The 19,674-nt window shown below is 51.0% G+C and overlaps 1 protein-coding gene across 13 annotated transcripts in view; it reads right to left on the bottom strand.

Moving 5' to 3' along the window:
• Positions 1-19,674, bottom strand: part of PHACTR3 (phosphatase and actin regulator 3) — a 271,856-nt gene that overhangs the window by 24,594 nt on the left and 227,588 nt on the right. For all 13 annotated transcript variants that reach the window (XM_063601119.1, XM_034947220.2, XM_034947226.2 and 10 more), the window contains one exon: positions 17,086-17,239. In XM_063601119.1, the coding sequence (XP_063457189.1) occupies positions 17,086-17,239 (154 nt within the window). The remainder of the gene's footprint in view (positions 1-17,085; positions 17,240-19,674) is intronic.

Genomic DNA, 19,674 nt, shown 5'->3' with positions numbered 1-19,674 from the left:
GGAGTGAGAAGTACCGTTTTATTTTTTACCATGTATATAAGTCCCTTCTTCAGATTTTGAAAATGGAAAGAATACGTAATGCTCCCCACTGCCTGCTCCCAGGGCTAAGATCCTTTGGGGTCCATTCCACAGGCACCAATGGAGCACCTGCCAGGTACTAGGGCCTGCCTTGCCCTCCAGCTCCTTCCGCTTTCCTCCTTGGACGCTGAGCATTGTCTGCCTCTGATCTTTTGCTTGGGCAGGGCCCCTGCCAGCCCTTCCCCTCCCCATCTCCATCTCTGGGCTTCCAGGGTCACTCCCATGCACTCCTCCCTGTGGCTTCCCAGGGTCCCCGGCCTGAACAGCCCGCCCCTCTCCAGGATTCACCTGCCCTGGCGGCTGTTCCACTGGGCACATCCTGTGGCTCCCATCCCCCACTCCTAGTGAGGCTGGGAGCTGGAGGCAGGGTCTTGCCCAGCACGGGGCCCGAGCCACACGGTAGGTGCCCGTCAGGCTGACTGAACCAGCCGAGTCAGAGAGAAACCAAATCCATCTGAAAGTGTCCTTGATTTAAGACAGGCGCACCCCATCTGCAGACCACACCATTCCCACAGCACCCAGACCTTCATCAGCAACGGCACTGAGGTGCACCAGCGCCCACCAGCCCAGGAGGGGATGCTGGAAGCCATCTGCATGGAACACGGTCACTCTGCACTGCAGCCCTTCCCTTGTCCAGCCATAGCCACATATTCCACATGTACACACACATGTTCACCTGACCTCCCCTCCCCCACGCTTGCTGGTGGAATGGAAGCTTCGGAAGGTAGCCCCCGCATCTGCTTTGTTCTTCCCCCCATCCTAGGCCCAGTGCGGAGAGTGGCACATAGAGGCTGTTCAGGAAACATCTGTTGCTGAACTAAAATATTGGGGAGGGGGTGGGATCGCTGGGGAGGTGTTGGGATGGCTGCGGAGGGGGTGGGATAGCTGCGGAGGGGGTGGGATCACTGTGGGGAGGGGGTGGGATGGCTGCGGAGGGGGTGGGATGGCTGCGGAGGGGGTGGGATGGCTGCGGAGGGGGTGGGATCGTTGGGGAGGGGGTGGGATCGCTGGGGAAGGGGTGGGATCGCTGGGGAAGGGGTAGGATTGCTGGGGAAGGGGTGGGATTGCTGGGGACGGGGTGGGATCGCTGCAGAAAGGGTAGGATTGCTGGGGAGGGGGTAGCTGTGTTTGTCCACATCACTCTCAGCGCCTCTCAGGGTTCCCCTTTCCCTCCTCCTCCTCAACTTCCTGCCAGCTGCTCACCTCCCTGGCCCAGTGTGGGAGGGTCAGGAATGGGGCATTTTTAAATTCCCCGGCGGTGCTCTTCAAGCCCATAGGGATCCACATGCACTCCTCAAACCAGGCTGCTCCAGAAATCATTTAGAAATCATTGCTACCTAACAGACAGAATGCTTTCTGTCTCTTCATTTGTTGCTTCTTTTCTTCCTTTAATGTAACAAAATTAACTTGAACACCTAAAGCAGCAGAAGCCGCGAATTTCCTACCCCATCTCCCTTCTCCCCTTCTTATGCCTGAATGCTGGTCCTATTCAGAGCAGTCTCTTTTCCAGCTGACCACGGCCACATGAGGAGGGTCCAACCAAGGAGCAGTAGGTAGATGTGTGTGGAGGAGCTTCTGGGAGGAGCCCTCTGGAAAAGCTGACTCAGCTGAGATGTATGCCCCTTTGGGACTTGAATATGATGTCTGGTGCCTTTGCAGCCACCCTGGACCATGGAGGATCAACACCGGCATAAGGGTAAATAGCAGGAAGGTAAGAGGAGTCTGCGTCCTTGTTGATTTTGGAACAACCATGCCAGTCCTGACCGCCTGTGCAACTATTCCAGGGAGTGGGGTGGCTCTAACGTGCGGTCTGGAGTCAGCCCGCCTGGGTCACATCTCAGCTCCACTAGCTTACTAGCTGTGTGACTTTGAGCATCTTACCCAATCTCTCTGGGCCTCCATTTCCTTAGCTGCTAAGAACATCCAATAATAGCATTTACGTCTTATGTTTATAGGAATGCAGGCAAACACCACCCCTCATACATAACACGGGTTTCATACATGTTACTGAGCTATGGTTGTGCTCTTATTACTATGACTACTACTCACACACGCTAAGCCCCAATCCTGGGTGAAGCAGGACTGTGTGGTATTTAGTCCCTGCAAGCATCTGAGCAGGCAGACATCACACACCCATTTCAAGGCTTGGACTCACCAAGTGACTTCCCTGGGCTCACTCAGCCCATGGCTCTCAGCTAGGCAGCCTCCAAGTCCACCAAACCACCTGCTCCCTGGTTTGGGAATCACATTTTATTGATACTGAATGGGGGTTGATGTTGTTTTGCATTTTCTTACAAAACATGCTGTACCATCCTCTACAGAATCCCAAGCAACCAAGGAAAACAAACAGCAGCTGACCCTCCCTGGAGCCCTCAGCAGGGACAGGGCCACTTCATATTGACACTGCACAGAAGGGGCCTGAGCCTCTCCCCTGCACAGGATGGGACTCGGGGACCCACTCCCTGTACCCTGCATGCCACACACAGATGGGCTTTCCCTCCCTGTACACGGGGACTTCCACCCAAGACGATGAAGCGTCATATTTATATCCTCTGGGGCTGAGATTTGCCAGTTTAAACTTGTCCCAATTTGGAAGCTGTGTGTTCTGTTGCTTAGCTACCTCCATCTAAAAGCAGAACGTACAAGATCCATACATGATAGCCACCATTTTGCCTGATCCATGCTGGCCTTGCCTGCCCTGGCCTTTGAAGGACTACCAGGCCCCTCCCTTTAGGGCTGAGGTTGATTTCTGCCCACAACACCACACAGAGCCTGCTCACAGCACTGCCTCATGAGCTCCTTTGCATTTTTGCAACAAATCCTTGAAAGTGCCCTCATAAATCTTGGTGGTCTTCTTGACCTTGGAGGCTCTGCAGTGTTCACAGGCAGACCCCTCACCACAGTGGTGAAGCAGGAGGTGGTGCCACGCCAAGAGCTCAGGAAGGTGCATCTGTGCAGAACAGACCTGATCTCCACTTGCCCTGAGATTTCTAAACAAAGAGAGACTGGAAGCCCCAGCAACGGTCCCCCTGGAGGGCTGGGAAAGTCAGTTGGATAAATCTGCAGCATCAAAAAAAGGAAGAAAATCATAAATTGCTAAATGCCAACAGCTTCTGTTCTTGGGATCTCAGAATCCAAAGAAGGCTATAGATGGCAGAGCCCTGCATGCCTCAGCTGACCCGTGGCCAGTACCGGTACAGCACCGGCCCAACCAGGTGCCTCAGTTGACGGGTGGCCAGTACCGGGACAGCACTGGCCCAGCCAGGTGCCTCAGTTGATGGGTGGCCAGTACTGGGACAGCACTGGCCCAGCCAGGTGCCTCAGCTGACGGGTGGCCAGTACCGGGACAGCACCGGCCCAACCAGGTGCCTCAGTTGATGGGTGGCCAGTACCGGGACAGCACTGGCCCAGCCAAGTGCCTCAGCTGACGGGTGGCCAGTACCGGGACAGCACCGGCCCAATCAGGTGCCTCAGTTGACGGGTGGCCAGTACCGGGACAGCACTGGCCCAACCAGGTGCCTCAGTTGACGGGTGGCCAGTACTGGGAGAGCACCGGCCCAACCAGGCCACACACGGGGGTGGCAACCTGAGCTGGACCTGTGGGATCTGCAGGGTCCCAGCTCAGACTCACCTTCCCACCATTTTGTTTTCTTTTTTTTTTTTTTTTTTTTTAACGACAGGGTCTCAATCTGTTGCCCAAGCTGGAGTGCAATGGCACCATCATAGTTCACTGCAGCCTCTAACTCCTAGGCTCAAGCCATCCTCTCTCCCTCCTGAGCCTCCCAAGTAGCTGAGATCACAGGTGTGCACCACCATGCCTAGCTGTTTTTAAATTTCTATTTTTTGTAGAGATGGAGTCTGGCTGTGTTGCCCAGGCTGATCTGGAAAATAGCAGGAAGATAAGAGGGAGGTGCCTCAGTCCCGTGGGCAGTTGGTGACTCAGGCACCTTCCTCTTATCTGCCTGTGGGCACCCAGGTCTGGTGACCAGCCTGGGCAACACAGCAAGTGATCCTGGACTCAAGCGATTCTCCTGCCTCGGCTTCCCAAAGTTCTGGGATTGCGGGAATGAGCCACTGCGCCCAGTCCCCACCATTCTCAAGAGTCCTCTTCCCTCCAGGCACGATCAGACTCAGCAGAGGCTCCAGAACCTGCTTTAGATGTGGGCTTCCTTCCCCTCATAGGCCAAGCCCCCAGACGTCAAGGGGATTGAGAGCCCAAGTTCCCCGAGTGTCTCTAGGGAGCAAAGATGGGGCAAATTCGTGATTATGGAAATGATGAAAATGATTATGAGGATAAAAATGTTGACAAAGTTGTTGCTAAAGATGATGGAAAGATAATGAGGAAGAAAAAGATGAAAATGACAAAGATGATGATAAACAAGCAGTGAAGGTGATGATAGTGATGAAGATAAAATGATGGCAATGAAAAGATGCCGAAGCAGAAGAAAAGGATCTGAAGAAGATCAAGTTGGTGAAGCAAAGGGAATGGTGACACCAATAACTGGTCATGTTTAGGAGACGCCTTCCCATGCAGTTTCCCCTTCGTCCCTGCAGCAGTAGCTGCAAAATCACCAAGTACCCACAGGACTCAGTACCATTCTAGGGACTGGAGATACAGTTGAGAGGGAGAGGCTTCTTTTTGGAGTGAGGAAAATATCTTAAAATCGATTGTGCTGATGGAAGTACAACTCTATGACTATGTTGGAAGCCCTGAATTGGACACTTAAAGTGCGTGAAGCATGTGGTGTGTGAATTATGTCTCAACAAAGCTGTTAAAACTGAAAGAGACAAATTCCCTATCCTCATGGAACTCAGATTTCTTCCTTTTCTTCCTGGAGAGCTTCCTCTCTGCCAGGCATGATTCCAGGCATTCTACGTGTGACGGCTCATTGCATCCTTCCCGTGGCCCCACAAGACGGGCTCTGTTGTAGTCACATCCCTTTTACAGAGGAGGAAAGTAAGGCGCATGTCAGGAGGTGACTTCCCCATGCCCACATGCTGGAAAACTGCAGAGCTGGCTGGGAACCGAGGCATTCTGTCCATCCTGACTTCTCAGCGGTGCACTGTGCGGCTTAGTTAGAGCAAGGGTGGAGCTGAGAGGGCCGCACACAAGGGCCCCCTCACATATGCGAGGAAGGAGACAGGTTCGCTGAGGCTCCCTAGGATACTGACAGTGGTAGCCCTGGAGGCTTCTGCTGCTGACAGTCCCTTTACAGGATGACCCATTTATTTTCCCTGCTAACTCAAGAGTTGAAAATCCCCTTAACCTCAGTGTAAAGAAACATGTACTTCTCCCAATACAAGTGCATGAGTGACTTCACATCAGAGGTGGCCAGTGGGTGGTCCCGGGCCAAATATGGTCCACAAATATGTTTTCTGGGTGCACACATTGCTTTTAAAAATAGGAAGAGGCTCTCAACATTTACATGAAGGCTATTTCACCAAAAAAATCAAATCTTCAGTTTCTCTTGGAAATTCTGGCCACAATGGCCTGACATATGGCCAGGGGTGATGGCCCACAGGATCTGAGTGACAGCTGCCCTCTTGAGCAAGAGTGCACACTCCCCAGGATGCCACAGCCCTGCCTGGCCCAGGTCACTTATGGAGCATTTGGGTCTGTGACTTCTACTCTGTTGAATGAGCTGTGAAGACGCCATCCCCCACCCGCCTCCTGTGGCGAGTCATGGGTTAATATTATTGGTCTTATTCATTCCGATAAAGCTTTCTCTCCTATTCCTCCTGACAAGTGCTCAGAAAGCTTTAGGAGTAGCTTGTTTCCACCAGAGACTTCCTTCCAGTGAGGGTGAAGTGGGGGCTTCTGGAGTATCCTCACCTGAGGGCCTAAGGACCTGCAGCTCAGAAACAGCCCAGGCTGGTCAGCAGCCAGACGGCAGTGGTGTCGCCAGAAGCGTATGCAGACCCTGGCCTGGAGACAGCACAGAACCAGTCTCCAAAATTGGCAGCGGCCACTGAGGTCCTGAGGGCTCACACTATTCACAAATACACTTCTGAATAGGTTGGTTATAATCAATGTAGTAAATGGAATCATTGCTTAAATGTATCCAAAGAGCCCACTATGCAAAGAGAGATATTCATTCAATAAACACTTATTGTATTGAACTAAACTCTTATTTTATTGAAATTAACTCTTAGGAAATTCCATCTAACCCACTGGGCGTGCTGAGACAGTTGCATGGATGGATGGACAGATATTAGGGTACATCAAGCACAGTGAATAGGATGCCATTTAGTTCAACAATGTCTCTATCCACCTCCTCATCCATCTAACGACACAACATCCAACCACTTATCCACCCATCTACCCATTCATCCAGCTGTCTCTCCATCTACCTACTCATGCATCTTATAATGCAATTACCCCAGCAGCCATTAACCTGTTCAATCATCCCACCATCCAGATGGCCATCCATCTAACTACCCAACCACCCACCTATCCAATCATACAATCATCCATCCATCCATCTAACCAACCATCCATTCAACAGTAATTAGCTGGGAGCCTACTGTGTACCAGGCACTGAGGATGAAACATTGAAGAAGTTTCTTCCTTCCTTAAAGGAAAGTCTACTGCCTAGGTGGAGGATAATTTGAACCAGAGGATGGCCATGGATGAGTTCCAGGGAGTTGTGAAATAGGCTAAGGAAAAGGACTTTGAGCTGGAAAGACTCAGGTTCATGTCCTCACTCAGCTACTCACTGGCTACTAACAATTCTGAGCCTCCATTTCCTCACATGCAAAGTGGAGGCTGTGAGGCCTATCACACAGGAAGGAAATACTGTCATGGACCCAGAGTCCCCAGCGTGCAGACTGCTCTAGAACAGGGGTCCCAACCCCAGTACCCATCTGGGGCAACCTAGCCTATTAGGAACCTGGCCACACAGCAGGAGGTGAGTAGTGGCGAGCAAGCATTACTGCCTTAGCTCCACCTCCTGTCAGATCAGCAGCAGCATTCGATTCTCAGCAGATTGTGAACTACGCATATGAGGGATCTGGGTTGCACACTTCTTATGAGAATCTAATGCCTGATGATCCATCCCTGTTTCCCATCACCTCCAGATGGGACCATCTAGTTGCAGGAAAACAAGCTCAGGGCTCCCACTGATTCTATATTACAGTGAGTTGTATAATAACTTCATTATATATTACAATGTAATAATAATAGAGATAAACTGCACAATAAAGGTAATGTGCTTGAATCATCCCAAAACCATCCTCCTCCCTGGTCCATGGAAAAACTGTCTTCCATGAAACTGGTTCCTGGTACAAAAATGGATGGGGACTGCTGCTCTAGACAGTGGTGGCTATGCAAGGAGAAATTCCCAGAACCATAGGAGATGTTTGCACACCTGACATGCTTAAAACTCTCATCCAGTTCGCAGACCCATGATCCATAAAGGTAAATGATCACAAGCCTCATCGCCTGTTTTGCAACCTTGGGGTTCACTATAAAACAGGAAACCCAAGCCAGGCGTGGTGGCTTACGCCTGCAATCCCAGCACTTTGGGAGGCCGAGGCAGGCAGATCGTGAGGTCAAGAGATCGAGACCATCCTGGCCAACATGGTGAAACACTGTTTCTACTAAAAATACAAAAGTTAGCTGGGCATGGTGGTGCACACCTGTAATCCCAGCTAATTGGGAGGCTGAGGCAGGAGAATCGCTTGAACCCAGAAGGCAGAGGTTGCAGTGAGCCGAGATCACGCCACTGCAGTCCAGCCTGGAGACAGAGTGAGACTCCATGTCAAAAAAAAAAAAAAAAAAAAAAAACCGGAACCCCAAGTACAGCTGAGTCTTTCCTGCCACAACTGCATTTCTTTTGGCTGAAGATGCCCAGCTGTTGGCATTTTGATCAAGAACGGTCCTGGATATGATGAGTTCCTTGTTCGTCTCTGCATTTACCTTCTTTCTGGTGATCCCTTTGGAAATTGTCCCACTGGCAATTTAGGAGACTGACCAGACAAATGTGCTTTTGAATATCAGGAAGCCAAATTCCCCCCGATGAGGTCCCTCCTCATGTGTACACCACACTGGGAGAACAGTCTGGGCTTTGCTCCTTGAAGACTGTTCATTAAGAAGAACCCTCTTCAAGTCGAGGGTTCCCTGAACTTCCTAGTCCAGCCTGGGTCCACAGGGACAGTCCCAAGGTCTGGCTTGTGAGATGTCACCTCTGAAGTCGGGGAACTCAGCCCCCAACTCCCTTCTCAGCAATATGAGGGAATCTCACCCTCCCCCCACCTCCTGTTTGATCCAAACAGAAGCCCTTTACCCTTGATGTACCCAACCTAAAACCCCAGATTATTCAGCAAGGCCCAACCGCGGAGGCCCCGCAGGCTTCAGAACAAGAAAAAATGGGTTTCCAGACCCCAGTGTCTTCAGATTGTGCTTTTAAAAAAAGCTTAACACTGCTCCATTCCCGAGAGACAGACAGGGCTGATTTCACTGGAACACACAGAAGCCTGTTGTGGTTCCTGGCGGTCAGTGGAAACCAACCCCTCCCTTCTGTACAAGTGTGTGAAGCTGGAGGGAAGATAGTGTAGAAGGAAACGGACCAAGGATAACAGGAAGTACAGGACCGTATAAAACACCACGACGGGCTCTGAATACCCTCGACCTCAGCTGAGATCAGCAAGTCCAGCATGGACCGGGCAGTCTCCCGTTCCAGCCCATGTGCTCCTTGGGCAGTCTAACCTGCACAAGTGGATGGAAGCACTGCCAAAAACCCCAGGCACCTGACGGCATAGGGACCCTTTGGACATATAACCTTTCCCCTGTGTCTGCCTGCCTTCTTCCTGGATTCCCTCTCCACCATTGCAGATCCACCCACCCCTAGGCTGGCAGGCCCTCCTCCCTCACCCCCAGGCCTGCCGTTCATCCTCACCAGCTCTGCCGTCCTCTCTGCAGCCCCGCGTCCCCAGGATGGTGCTGGCTCCTGGGCCTGTAGCATGTGAGAAACCCGTGTCTCCCCACCCAGCTCTAGCCTTGCTCTCCCAAACCAGCCCTGCACTGCAGCAGAGGGGTGTTTCCCAGACATGCCCTCGCTCCTGACCCCTCAGGGAGCCCTGGCTGCTTCTCGGGAGAGCCAGGCCTCCTCATCTGCCATTTCCCACCAGCTTAGCCAGCGCCTCCTTGGTGGGCAAGGTCCTCACAGAACAGCAGAGCAGGGCCCCGCCACACCAGTGGGCACACCCTGAAGAGGCGAACAGAACAGATGAGTAAACGGCACTTTCAGCAGCTGTGGAAGTGGCTAAAAACACAGCAGGGGATGATGTGACACAGGGTAATGGCGAGGCTGTGCCACTGGGGGATGGTCAGGAAGGTGACATCTGAGCTGAGCCCAGAATGACAAGAGGAGGTCTGTGTGGATTGGGAACCCATAGCGGGCAGCACAGGAGCCTCCACCACCTGGACCCATGGCCCCTCCAGTCTTCTCCCTCTGCCCTGCCACCCTCACCCAGCCCTGAACCTTCTCAGCCCCCAGGGTGGTCCTGGAAAGGCGGTGCTGCTTCCCACCTTCGAGCTCTCACTGGCTGGTCTGCCTGGGACACCCTCACCCTCCCTCCTGAAGCTGGTCCACACATCTATCTCTGTACATCTTTCACCAGACACAATAATTTATCACCTGTGAGTGCCTCTTTTCATCTCTGCACCCCAGCGCCTAGCACGTGCATGCTACATGAATTCGAAATCTCTGTAATTGGGGTTAAGCACCCCAAGAGATGGGCAATGACATTGGATGTGACAGGATCAACTGGGCCCGTTCTGCAGGTGCAGCCTCCCCCTGTAGGTAATTTCAAATGCTACCTTCCATCCCAGCAGCCATGGATTAACCCTGAGGCAGAAGGCAAACTTTGCAGCCTTTTCAGGGCGGCAATGGTAACTGTGACAAGAGAAACCGTCAGCGCTTGCGGCAGCTCAGCCCTGCTCCGGGAGTGACCCATGTCAGGTGTGTTCACTCCTCAGTGAGGGTCTTGGGGGATGTAGTAAGATCCATGAAGGAGCCTGTGTCCAGCACCCACACCATACCGAGCACAGAACTTCAGGGTCGCAGACATCAGCGGGCGAAGGACTCAGCCCAGTGAACGTGGACCATAACCACCTCATTAACACAAACATTCACCGGAAACTGGCCTTTAGCTATAGTGTATCATCAGCTTCCTGGCCCTGTCCACAAGGTGTGAGCCGGATGCTTGGCCTCAGGCAGCAAGGCTCAGTGGCTGGGAGCGAGGGCCCTGGAGCCCACAGCCTGGCCATTCATGAACTGTGAGAGCCGGGGGCACTGCTTAGCCTCTCTGCCCAGTCTCCTTATCTGCAGAGCAGGGATGATGGTCCCTGCTCGGCATCGCAGGCAATCAGCACTGCATCTGCCCAGCGTCAGGGCAGACCCTCTCAGATGCTATTAGTGGTATCATTATGAAGGCTGGCATCGGAAGCTGATTCTTCCCCCGCTTCCACGTGTCTGAAATTTACCAAACACCATTTCTGTGGAAGTGAAAATTTCGGTCCATGCAGTTTCAGGTAAAAGCTCACAGCAGAACGAAGGCCCCATTGAGACAGGCTGGTCACCTGGCTGGCCAGGCGCGGTTTCCGCCTTGCAGCCCAAACCACAGCCTCTGCGGGGACACTGTCTGTCTCCACATTTCTGTGCGTTCTGTCTCCGGGACCAAAAATAGGCCTGCCTTGCCTAAAGCACATCTAGAGGAGGGAGCATCTAAACTCGCTGCACGCTGTGTCCTGCTCCTGCAGACAGAGCAGGAGTGGGAGGCCACAGCCCAGGAGGACGCCTGAGGGTGCAGCGTGTTCTGGAGGCCACAGAACAAAACGTGCAGAGAAGCCACTCAGAGATCCGCTAACTGCTGTGTGAACATGCTAAGTGCCCCCTCCTGAAAGATGCTACTGAGCATTAATCAGCTTCTCACACACGTTCCTGGGAGCAAAGAACGCCCCAAGGGGAATGACAGTTTGTGCATGACTTAGGAGGTGCCTACCCTATTCCTCTCTCTTTGGGCAAAATTACACAACAGTCACGAATGGGAATGACACTCAAGCCCCATCAACAGCAACGCTCCTGCACTCCCTGGCCCACTAGCATCGTGACCGCTGTTCATGCAGCAGCATTCATTTCATCCTGCCACAAGGCCTGCTGCTGGCCTCTGCCCCGTGCAGGTGACAGCTCGCCCAGGAGCGCATCCAGCCTTGACTGTGACAGCAGCAGCTCTGGCCCCAGCACCCCCTGCTGAGAATGTGCTTTTATGACTTTCTTCAGGGACCAATGTGGAATCTTCCAGAGGGCCCTGAGGCAGGTATTGCCACCATCCCCATTTCACAAACAAGGAGAGAGATTCTGAGACACTGGTGCTGGCCTATCTCACGCAGCTGAGACAAAGATGGCTGGGGTTCTAGCCTGCTTGCTGCACTGTTCCAGGGCCCTTGCTGGGCAGTGTCTCTTTCTATATGTTCCCGCTGAGGATGTCCAACCCCCCACTGCTCCATGCTGTGTTGACAGTCTGCACTGCCACCACCCCCAACCCCCCTGTCTTTGCCCTGTTGCCCAGGCTGGAGTACAATAGCATGATCTTGGCTCACTGCAAACTCTGCCTCCCAGGTTCAAGCGATTCTCCTGCCTCAGCCTCCCGAGTAGCTTGGACTACAGGCACCTGCCACCACGCCTGGCTAATTTTTGTATTTTCAGTAGAGACGAGGTTTCACCATATTGGCCAGGCTGGTCTCGAACTCCTGACCTCAAGTGATCTGCCTGCCTCAGCCTCCCAAAGTGCTGGGATTACAGGCATGAGCCACCGGACCCGGCCAACATTCTGCACTGCTTTAGAGCAAGTGTGAAGTCCTTTGCCCGAGACACCTGGTGCATTGCCTAGTTGCCAGCGGATACCCTGATCAAAGCCAAACCAATATAAGAAAATTCAAAGCCATGCCTAAGATAAACAAGCAGCCACAGTGCTTTCATGTCTAGAATGCTTCTCCCAGGCCCAGGGCTAGGGCTCTAACAAATGGCCCATCTCACTGCACGGCAGCTTCTGCAAGCTAAGTGGCCCTGGGCCAGTTACCTTCTCACCAAGGCTTAATTTTCGTATCTGTAAAATGGAGATGATAGTACCACCTGCTTTACTGGGTTACTGTGAAGACTACATAAATTAAAGAAAGTAAGGCAGACATCAAGCACATCGCCGGCACCTATGCTGAAAGCCGGCAGCAGGTGCTTCCCACTGCTCTCCTTAGATGGTGGCTGTAGACAGGATGGAGGCAAAACAGCCCGTGCCTCTGTGCATAATTTCCAGTGCACACCTACCGTGCAGGAGCTGCGGGCCTCTCATACTCTGCTGATGCATCTATACAAGTTTTAAAGGTAAGCTGAGCTCCTACACAGAGAGGGGTGAAAATCAGCATAGAGCTTCACTCTTTCAAATGGGACCCTGACTTTCCTGGGGGTCCCAGACCAAGCACACGGATGTGTTCTGGGGTAGCCGTGGGGAGCAGTGACTGCTTCGCCAGGAAAAGGCCCCGGAACACTCAGAAGATAAAATATGAAGGTTCTGGAAATTAAAAAAAGGAAATTGCAAATGTTCTTTGGGATACAGTAGATGGCACGTTGCCATGGCAACCAGAGGCTGAATTACTTAGCAAGAGATGGTGGAGGAATCTCTGAAAGGAGGCAGAGCAGAGACAAAGGGAGACCAATTAAGCCACTGCTGTAGGGAAAACAAACGGCGCCTCCAGGAAGCCATGTCTGACCTCCTGGGATGCTGCTACTCCGCTGCTGTTTTCTCTGTGTCTAATTCCAGGTTTTTAAACATGGTGACAAATAGCAGGGAGCTACTACATTCCAGTCCAAGGTTTAAAATTAGTTCCAGATTCAGTAAGTAATGGAGTAAAAACAAGCCACAGGGCCCATGTTTTTGGTACTTCTTACATAGGGGGGCGTTTGGGGTATCCCCGGCAGCCCAACCTTCTCCCAACTTCCTCTCAACCTTCACAGTCGGCGGTGGGGACCCCAGGCGTCTCTCATTCCAAGACCCACCATAATTTTTGTTGTTTTTTGAACCACATGTACTATCTTCCATTACTTACCTTTTTTTTGTTGTTTAGATCAATTCACTTAGTATTTTAACTTGAAAGAACTTGGTTTGACTATCAAATAGAAAACCATTATTAACTGGTACAGGTAAAGGCAACCGCAAATAACAGAAGTGAATAAAATTCTGATGACCTCTAGGCTGGGGAGGATTTTTAAACACGGTACAAATAGTGCGAACCATAAAGCACATCAGGGGTCAGCAAAGTGCCAGCTGGACCCAATGGACCGCTGGCTATTTTTGTAAATAAAGTTTTATTGACACACAGCCATGCCCCTTCATCCTCAGATTGTCTACAGCTACTTCATCACTACAGCACCTGAACTGAGTAGGTGTGGCGGAGACAGCCTGGCTCACAAACCTCAAAATACTGACAACTTGGTCCTCACAGAAAAAGGCTGTGAGCTCCTCAAGTTTATGATCAGCAATCTGACAGCCTTAAAAATCAAAACTTTTGTGCCTCAAAGAAAAGTATTTTAAAACTGAAAATACAAGCCCCAGAGAGAAGAATCATGTAACTCAAAATGGGGAAGGATTAGAAGCTACATCTTCAAAAGTAAACTCCTAAAAATCATTAAGATAAAGAAAACTTCAGGCAAAGTACATAAAGAAGAAACCAAAAAGCTGATAAACGCTGAAAATAATGCTCAACCTCACCAGAAATCAGAGAAACAGGAAACCAAGCCTTAGGAACACACGTCCCACCACTGAGACTTGCAGAAATGAAAGCCTGGGATGACGACACCACGATGCAGAGGCCGAGCGGCAGGGCTGTCCCAACCGCTGGTAGAAATGCAACCTGCACCTGCGCCTCAAGCACAACTATGTAACACCTGGAAGGGTAGGACCTCGTGCTCTATCCACAGCCCCACCCCGGGCCGGCCTCACCTGCTTACGTTCACGGCCCTCCACCGTGAAAACACTCAAGTAAGGATTTTGGTGGGAGTTGGGAACACTGGGGCTCAAGCTCCCCAGCGGAGACCAGAAACAACCCTTCCTCGAAATGAAAAGCCCCACTGCTCAGAGGAAAATCTGCCCAGAGCGGGAGTCCAACATGCAGATCATGGATTCTCACCTGGGGAGCGTTCTGTTGTCTCTGACCTCAGGGGACGTTGGGCGGTGTCTGGGACACGTTTGGTGGTCAGAAGCGGAGGGTGTACTACTAGTATCTAGTGGAAGGTGGGAGGAATGCTGCTAACACACTACACACACGGGACGGCCCCTCCACGGAGAACGATCTGGGCCCAAACATCAATGGTTCCTTGGCTGGGGACCCTGCTGCAGACCCTCGCTTCTCAAAGTGTGGCCTGCGGCCCAGCAGCGAGCAGTGTCGGCAGCCCTAGAAGCTTGCTAGAAATGCAGATTCTCAGGCCTCCCTGCACCTGCAGCATCAGAACCTGCATTTTCCCAGGGTCTCCAGTGACTCAGGGGCCTGGGGACAGCAAGGGTGCAGAGCAAACCAACAGAGGCACTGGCGCTCCGGGAGCTGGTTCCCCTCACCCCTGGGGCACTGTCTCTCCCTCCAGGGAAGGGTTGGCTTTTGAGGTTTAAAGAGGGAAGGAGCGGACTAGGGGCTGTCCAGGGCACTGTCTACCAAGCCCAGCCCTACACAGACTGACTCACACCTCACAGGGTGGGCAGGAGATGTGGACTGTGGCTGCTGGGACGGTGCACCTGAGCTTTATCAGAATTTCCTCTCCTACCGCACACAAGACACGTTAGCCTGCCATCTGGCCTGGTGAAAGGGGAAACAGAGGCCCACCCTGCCAGAATGGCATGACTTTCCTCTGAAAGCCCACCGATGCCTGCTCAGTGGCTCTTGGCACCTTTGGGCAGTGTCTGTGGGCGCAAACTGGGGTACGCAGCAAGCTCCGAGGGGTTCTGAACTCCAGTGGCTCTGGAATGTGGAAAGCAACTAGGGAGGTGCCCGATCCTGGAAAGCCACCCAGGTCAGCTCCACCCGGCTCATGGCAGCCTTGCCTTCCAAAAGAAGGCCCCCATTCTGTCTCAGGGGCATGACTGGATCCCTTCAGACCTCAACCAGCAAGACGCAGCAGCTCCACTCTGTCCTGCCCCATGAGACAGTCCAACTCCAGCCCAGCAGACAGCAGGGACCACCCAGGGAAACTTATGGGGGTGCAACACAGAAGGTGCCCACCCGTGGCTTTGGGTCACAGCCAGACGGCAGATGGGTGGACTTGGTGCACATATTGTCCAGAAAATGATGTGTATGTGGATATACCTGTATGTGTATATATGCACAGACATGCACCTCATGACATTTCAATGATACACGACATATACGACACATGTATGATAGTTGTCCCAGAAGATGAAAATGGAGCTGTAAAATTCCTTATGCCTAGTGACATTGTTGCTGTCATATAACATCGTGGTGTAAGGCGTTCCTAACGTGTGTGTGGCGATGCTGGTGTGAAAAAACCGACTGTGCTGCCAAGGCCTCTAAAAGTCTAGTGCGTGTAACCGTGCAGTACATCACACGTGATCATGATGTGAAAGGACTGTTACTGCTTTATGTATTCACTATAATTTTAATGATTATTTCAGAGTGTACTCCTACTTATTAAAAAAAAGTTAACTGTAAAGCAGCCTTCAGCAGGTTCCCTCAGAAGGAATCCAGAAGGCATTGTTCTCATAGGAGATGACAGCTCTACGCATGTTACTGCCCCTGAAGATCTTCCAGTGGGACAAGCTGTGGAGGAGGAAGATGACAGCGATGGATGGTTCTGACCCCGTGCAGGCCCAGGCTAATGTGGCATTTGTGTTTTAATTTTTAATAAAACATGTAAAAAGTTAAAAAATTGAAAAATATAAAAAGCTTGTAGAATAAGGGTAAAGAGAAATTACTTTTATACAGCTGTATAATTTGTGTTTTGTGCTAAGTGTTATTATAAGAGTCCGAAAGTTAAAGTTTATCCAGTAAAAAGTTACTGTTAAAGAAAAAAAAAGTTCATGTAAATTTAGCGTAGCCTAAGTGTGCAGTGATTCTGAAGTCTGCGGAGGTGCACGGTCGCGCGCTAGCCTTCCCGTTCACTCACTGCTCACTCGGGACTCACCAGAGCAACTTCCAGGCCTGCAAGCTCCATTCATGGTAAGTGCTCTATACAGAGGTGACATTTTGTATTTTGTGTGTCATATTTTTACTGTACCTTTTCTATGTTGAGAAATGTTTCGATACCATAACGTGCTAGAATTGCCTACAGTATTCGGTAGAGTCATGTGCTGTACGGGTTTGTAGCCTCGGAGCCGTCAGCTACAGCGTGGAGCCAGGCGTGCAGCAGACCGCGCCCTCTGGGTTTGCGTAGTGCGCTCTGTGATGTTCCCACGACAACAAAATCTCCTAATGACGCATTTCTCAGAATGTATCCTGTCATTAAGTGACACGTGACTGCATAACTGTGTGTATGTGGGTGGGGGGGTAGCTTTACTTGACAAATTTAGAAGATCTGGCAACACTGGATCCACCTTCTTGCAGGAAAATGATCAGATAGAGGTGAACAGAGACTGCCCCTGTCTCTAACACTGACAAGCCATGTCCTCATCAGTTTGGCCCAGTCCTTGCCTGGCTGCTACAGGCCAGTGGAGCAATTCACCCTCCAGGAGGCATTTGATGATGTCCAGGGACAGTTTTGATTGTCACGGGAGGTGTAGTGTGTAGAGGCCGAGAATGCCGCTAAACATCTGAGCATGCACGGGACAGCCCCCACAGGAAAGGGCCCCCACACGGCCCCAAACGTCAACGGCGGCGGGGTCAAGAGACCTGCTGCAGACGGTGGGTTGTGCGTCCCGGCCTGGCACGCCCAGGATGTGGGATCTCAGAGGGGCTCCGCCTGCAAGGCCAGAGCACAGGCCCGGCTGTGCCCACACGCTGCCACTTACTTGGAAAGCTTCATCTCGATCTGCTGCCGGATCTCCTGTCTTTCTTCATCAGTCCTTCTGGGGAAAATGTTCCGGTCTTCTAGTTCCTGTTTGCTTGGCCGGTTCCTTAGCTTCACTGCCAGGAGCTCCTTCTTGCATTTCCGTGGCAGTGTTCCTAATAGCCCATCCAGGGCAAGAGGAGAGAAGGGAACAAAGGAGACAGGTCTTAGCGGAGGGCTGGCTTGTCAATGGAGCCGCCCACCTGCCAGAGGAAGGACTCCAGACCAGGGTGATGGTGGCTAGAACTGAGAGGACACACGCTCGCCAGCTTGCGGCACTTTCCAGTGGAACAGTGGGCAACACAGGGGTAAGGTGATGTCACCATCTCTGTCCGCTAAGCCCCCTACTCATGGGTTTCCAGGTACAGTCCCGGCTGACACCTGCTGTCCCAGATGATTACTAATAGCACCCACATTTTTCTTTCAAAAATGTCTGAGTTTGGACCAAAAATGACACAGTGACTTTCCCCATGGTGGCCGCTGCCCCCACCCAGCTCCACATGGTCCCTGCACTTTCTCCCTGCCCACTGTCCCCCCAGCCACATGGCTCTTCCTTCAGTTTCTAGATAGCCCACCCTAGGGTCTCCATGTCATCTCCTTCCTCTGCCTACCGCACAGCTCTGCCAGGACCATCCAGGGTTGGACCCAGGTCCTCAGAAACCCTCTGAGCCTCCAATCACCACCACTCCACTTATCTTAATTCCCCCCAACCAACTGATATCTTTTCAGTTTGTTTACCATCTGTCTCCTGCAGAGACTTTAAGTGACAGCCTTTCCCCTACCCGCCCATGTCCTAGCAGGGTGTGGAGATGGTAGATCATTGGTGAATACTGTTGTGTGAACTTAAGGGTGGGCTGACTCCAGGTCTGCTAGGCCAGCCTTTGTGTTCTATGTGTGTCTGGAATCAGCTGAGTGAAGTTAACAGCATGACAGGAAGGTATTAGGGAATGGAATGTTTATATTTACTTAGGAGCAGAGATGGGGTTTAGCTCTTTCGCAGGCAGAGAGTGTCATTCCTTAGTGCACTAGGAAATGTGGGTGCTAGTTAATTCAGCTTTCCGAACAGCACAGTCCCCACCTGCCCTGCCACTGCAGATGCTGCTGCCTGCAAGTAACTCCAAAGTATCACATGCAATGTAGGTTGCAGTTTTGCAGTTTTTTTGGGCCGGGATTTAATTCCTGGGGGCTCAAGTTATTATCCAATATGGTCACTTCCATAGATGAAGGCAGGTTTTATTTCTTAAGAAACATGGTACCTAAAAGGAAGTCAACTCCTAGTGTGGAGGCGGGAATGCAAAGCAAGAAAGTCAGTTCAAAAACACGGTTGTTTCACAGAAGTTTGGGATAAAGTAAGATACAAAAAGTGGAACTCAGCCAAGTCTTGAATTTCTAACATGCGATTGTTTGCCACGTGTTTTAGAGAGAAAACAACTCTGAAAATCATTTCAGCAAGGGCTCAGGCCCCACTTTGTTTTAATAGCTTTATAAATGACTGCAGTCTTGTATTTATAGTCTCCTCAGGAGCCTGGAGGAATCGCAGGCATTTTTCAGTTGGCCTTTACTGCATGTTATGAGAGAGACTGAATGCGACGGTGACATTCATGAATGCAGGAAGTCTCAAAGGTCTCGGGACAGATTCCTTCATAATGCTAAGGGACTAATACAGGAAAAGGAACTGCCATTTTCAGAGAACTAGGATATGCTTCAACATAAAACTATACTGAACGTGGTTTAATCTTTTCAGCTTTTGATGAACCAAATCCTTAAGCCCATTGCAAATGTCTCAGGCTTATCATCACATACTTTCAATCGTATTTGTTCTTAACCGAGAAAAAGTTCCCTTCTTTGCAGATTTCTAGACATAAATGAAAACTCACTCTGTGTGAAATCTGTGCTAGGAGCAAGTCATTCTCATTTACTTATTAATCCGGCCTCTATGAACACAGCAAGGATACACAGTAGGACCACAACAAAAACTTATAGATCTGACTGATCTTCACCAAGGTATCAGAAGGTTACCAGGTTTTGCTACTTAAAAGCCAAAAGAGGAAATTTCCAAAAGACATAGCTTAAAATGAGGACTTTTCATGGATTTGAGTGACCCTTCTACCCACTGATTGAATTAATCTAAATGAGCATGCCTTCCCAGAGCAGGCTGCCTAGCACTGAGCAGGAGGTAGAAGCTGAGAAACAGGTGCAGGGATGGACGGAGAGCTTTCAGTCTAGACTGTGTGACAGACATCACCCTCCCCAAATGCCCCCAAACACGCTTACTTTCTCATCCTAACCTTTGATCTGGAAATCCCACTTCTAGGAGTCTGTCTCCTAAAATGATTGGGACAAACACATAAAAAGTACATGAAAGGATGTTCATCCCAGACTTTTTCATAAAAGTAAGAAATTGAACACAACGTAAACATCCAGTCAGAGGATGCCTGTTAAATTACGATGCATCTGTTCCATCTGAATATTGTGTACCTATTAAAAATGGTGGCGTATATGTTACGGAATGACAAAAGATAGTCACTATATATTGCTAAGGAAAGCCAAT

This window comes from Pan paniscus, chromosome 21 (assembly GCF_029289425.2).
Source record: "Pan paniscus chromosome 21, NHGRI_mPanPan1-v2.0_pri, whole genome shotgun sequence".
Taxonomy (NCBI): Eukaryota; Metazoa; Chordata; class Mammalia; order Primates; family Hominidae; genus Pan; species Pan paniscus.
Note: the sequence above shows the minus strand (reverse complement) of the source record. Positions and strands in the feature narration are given on the sequence as shown.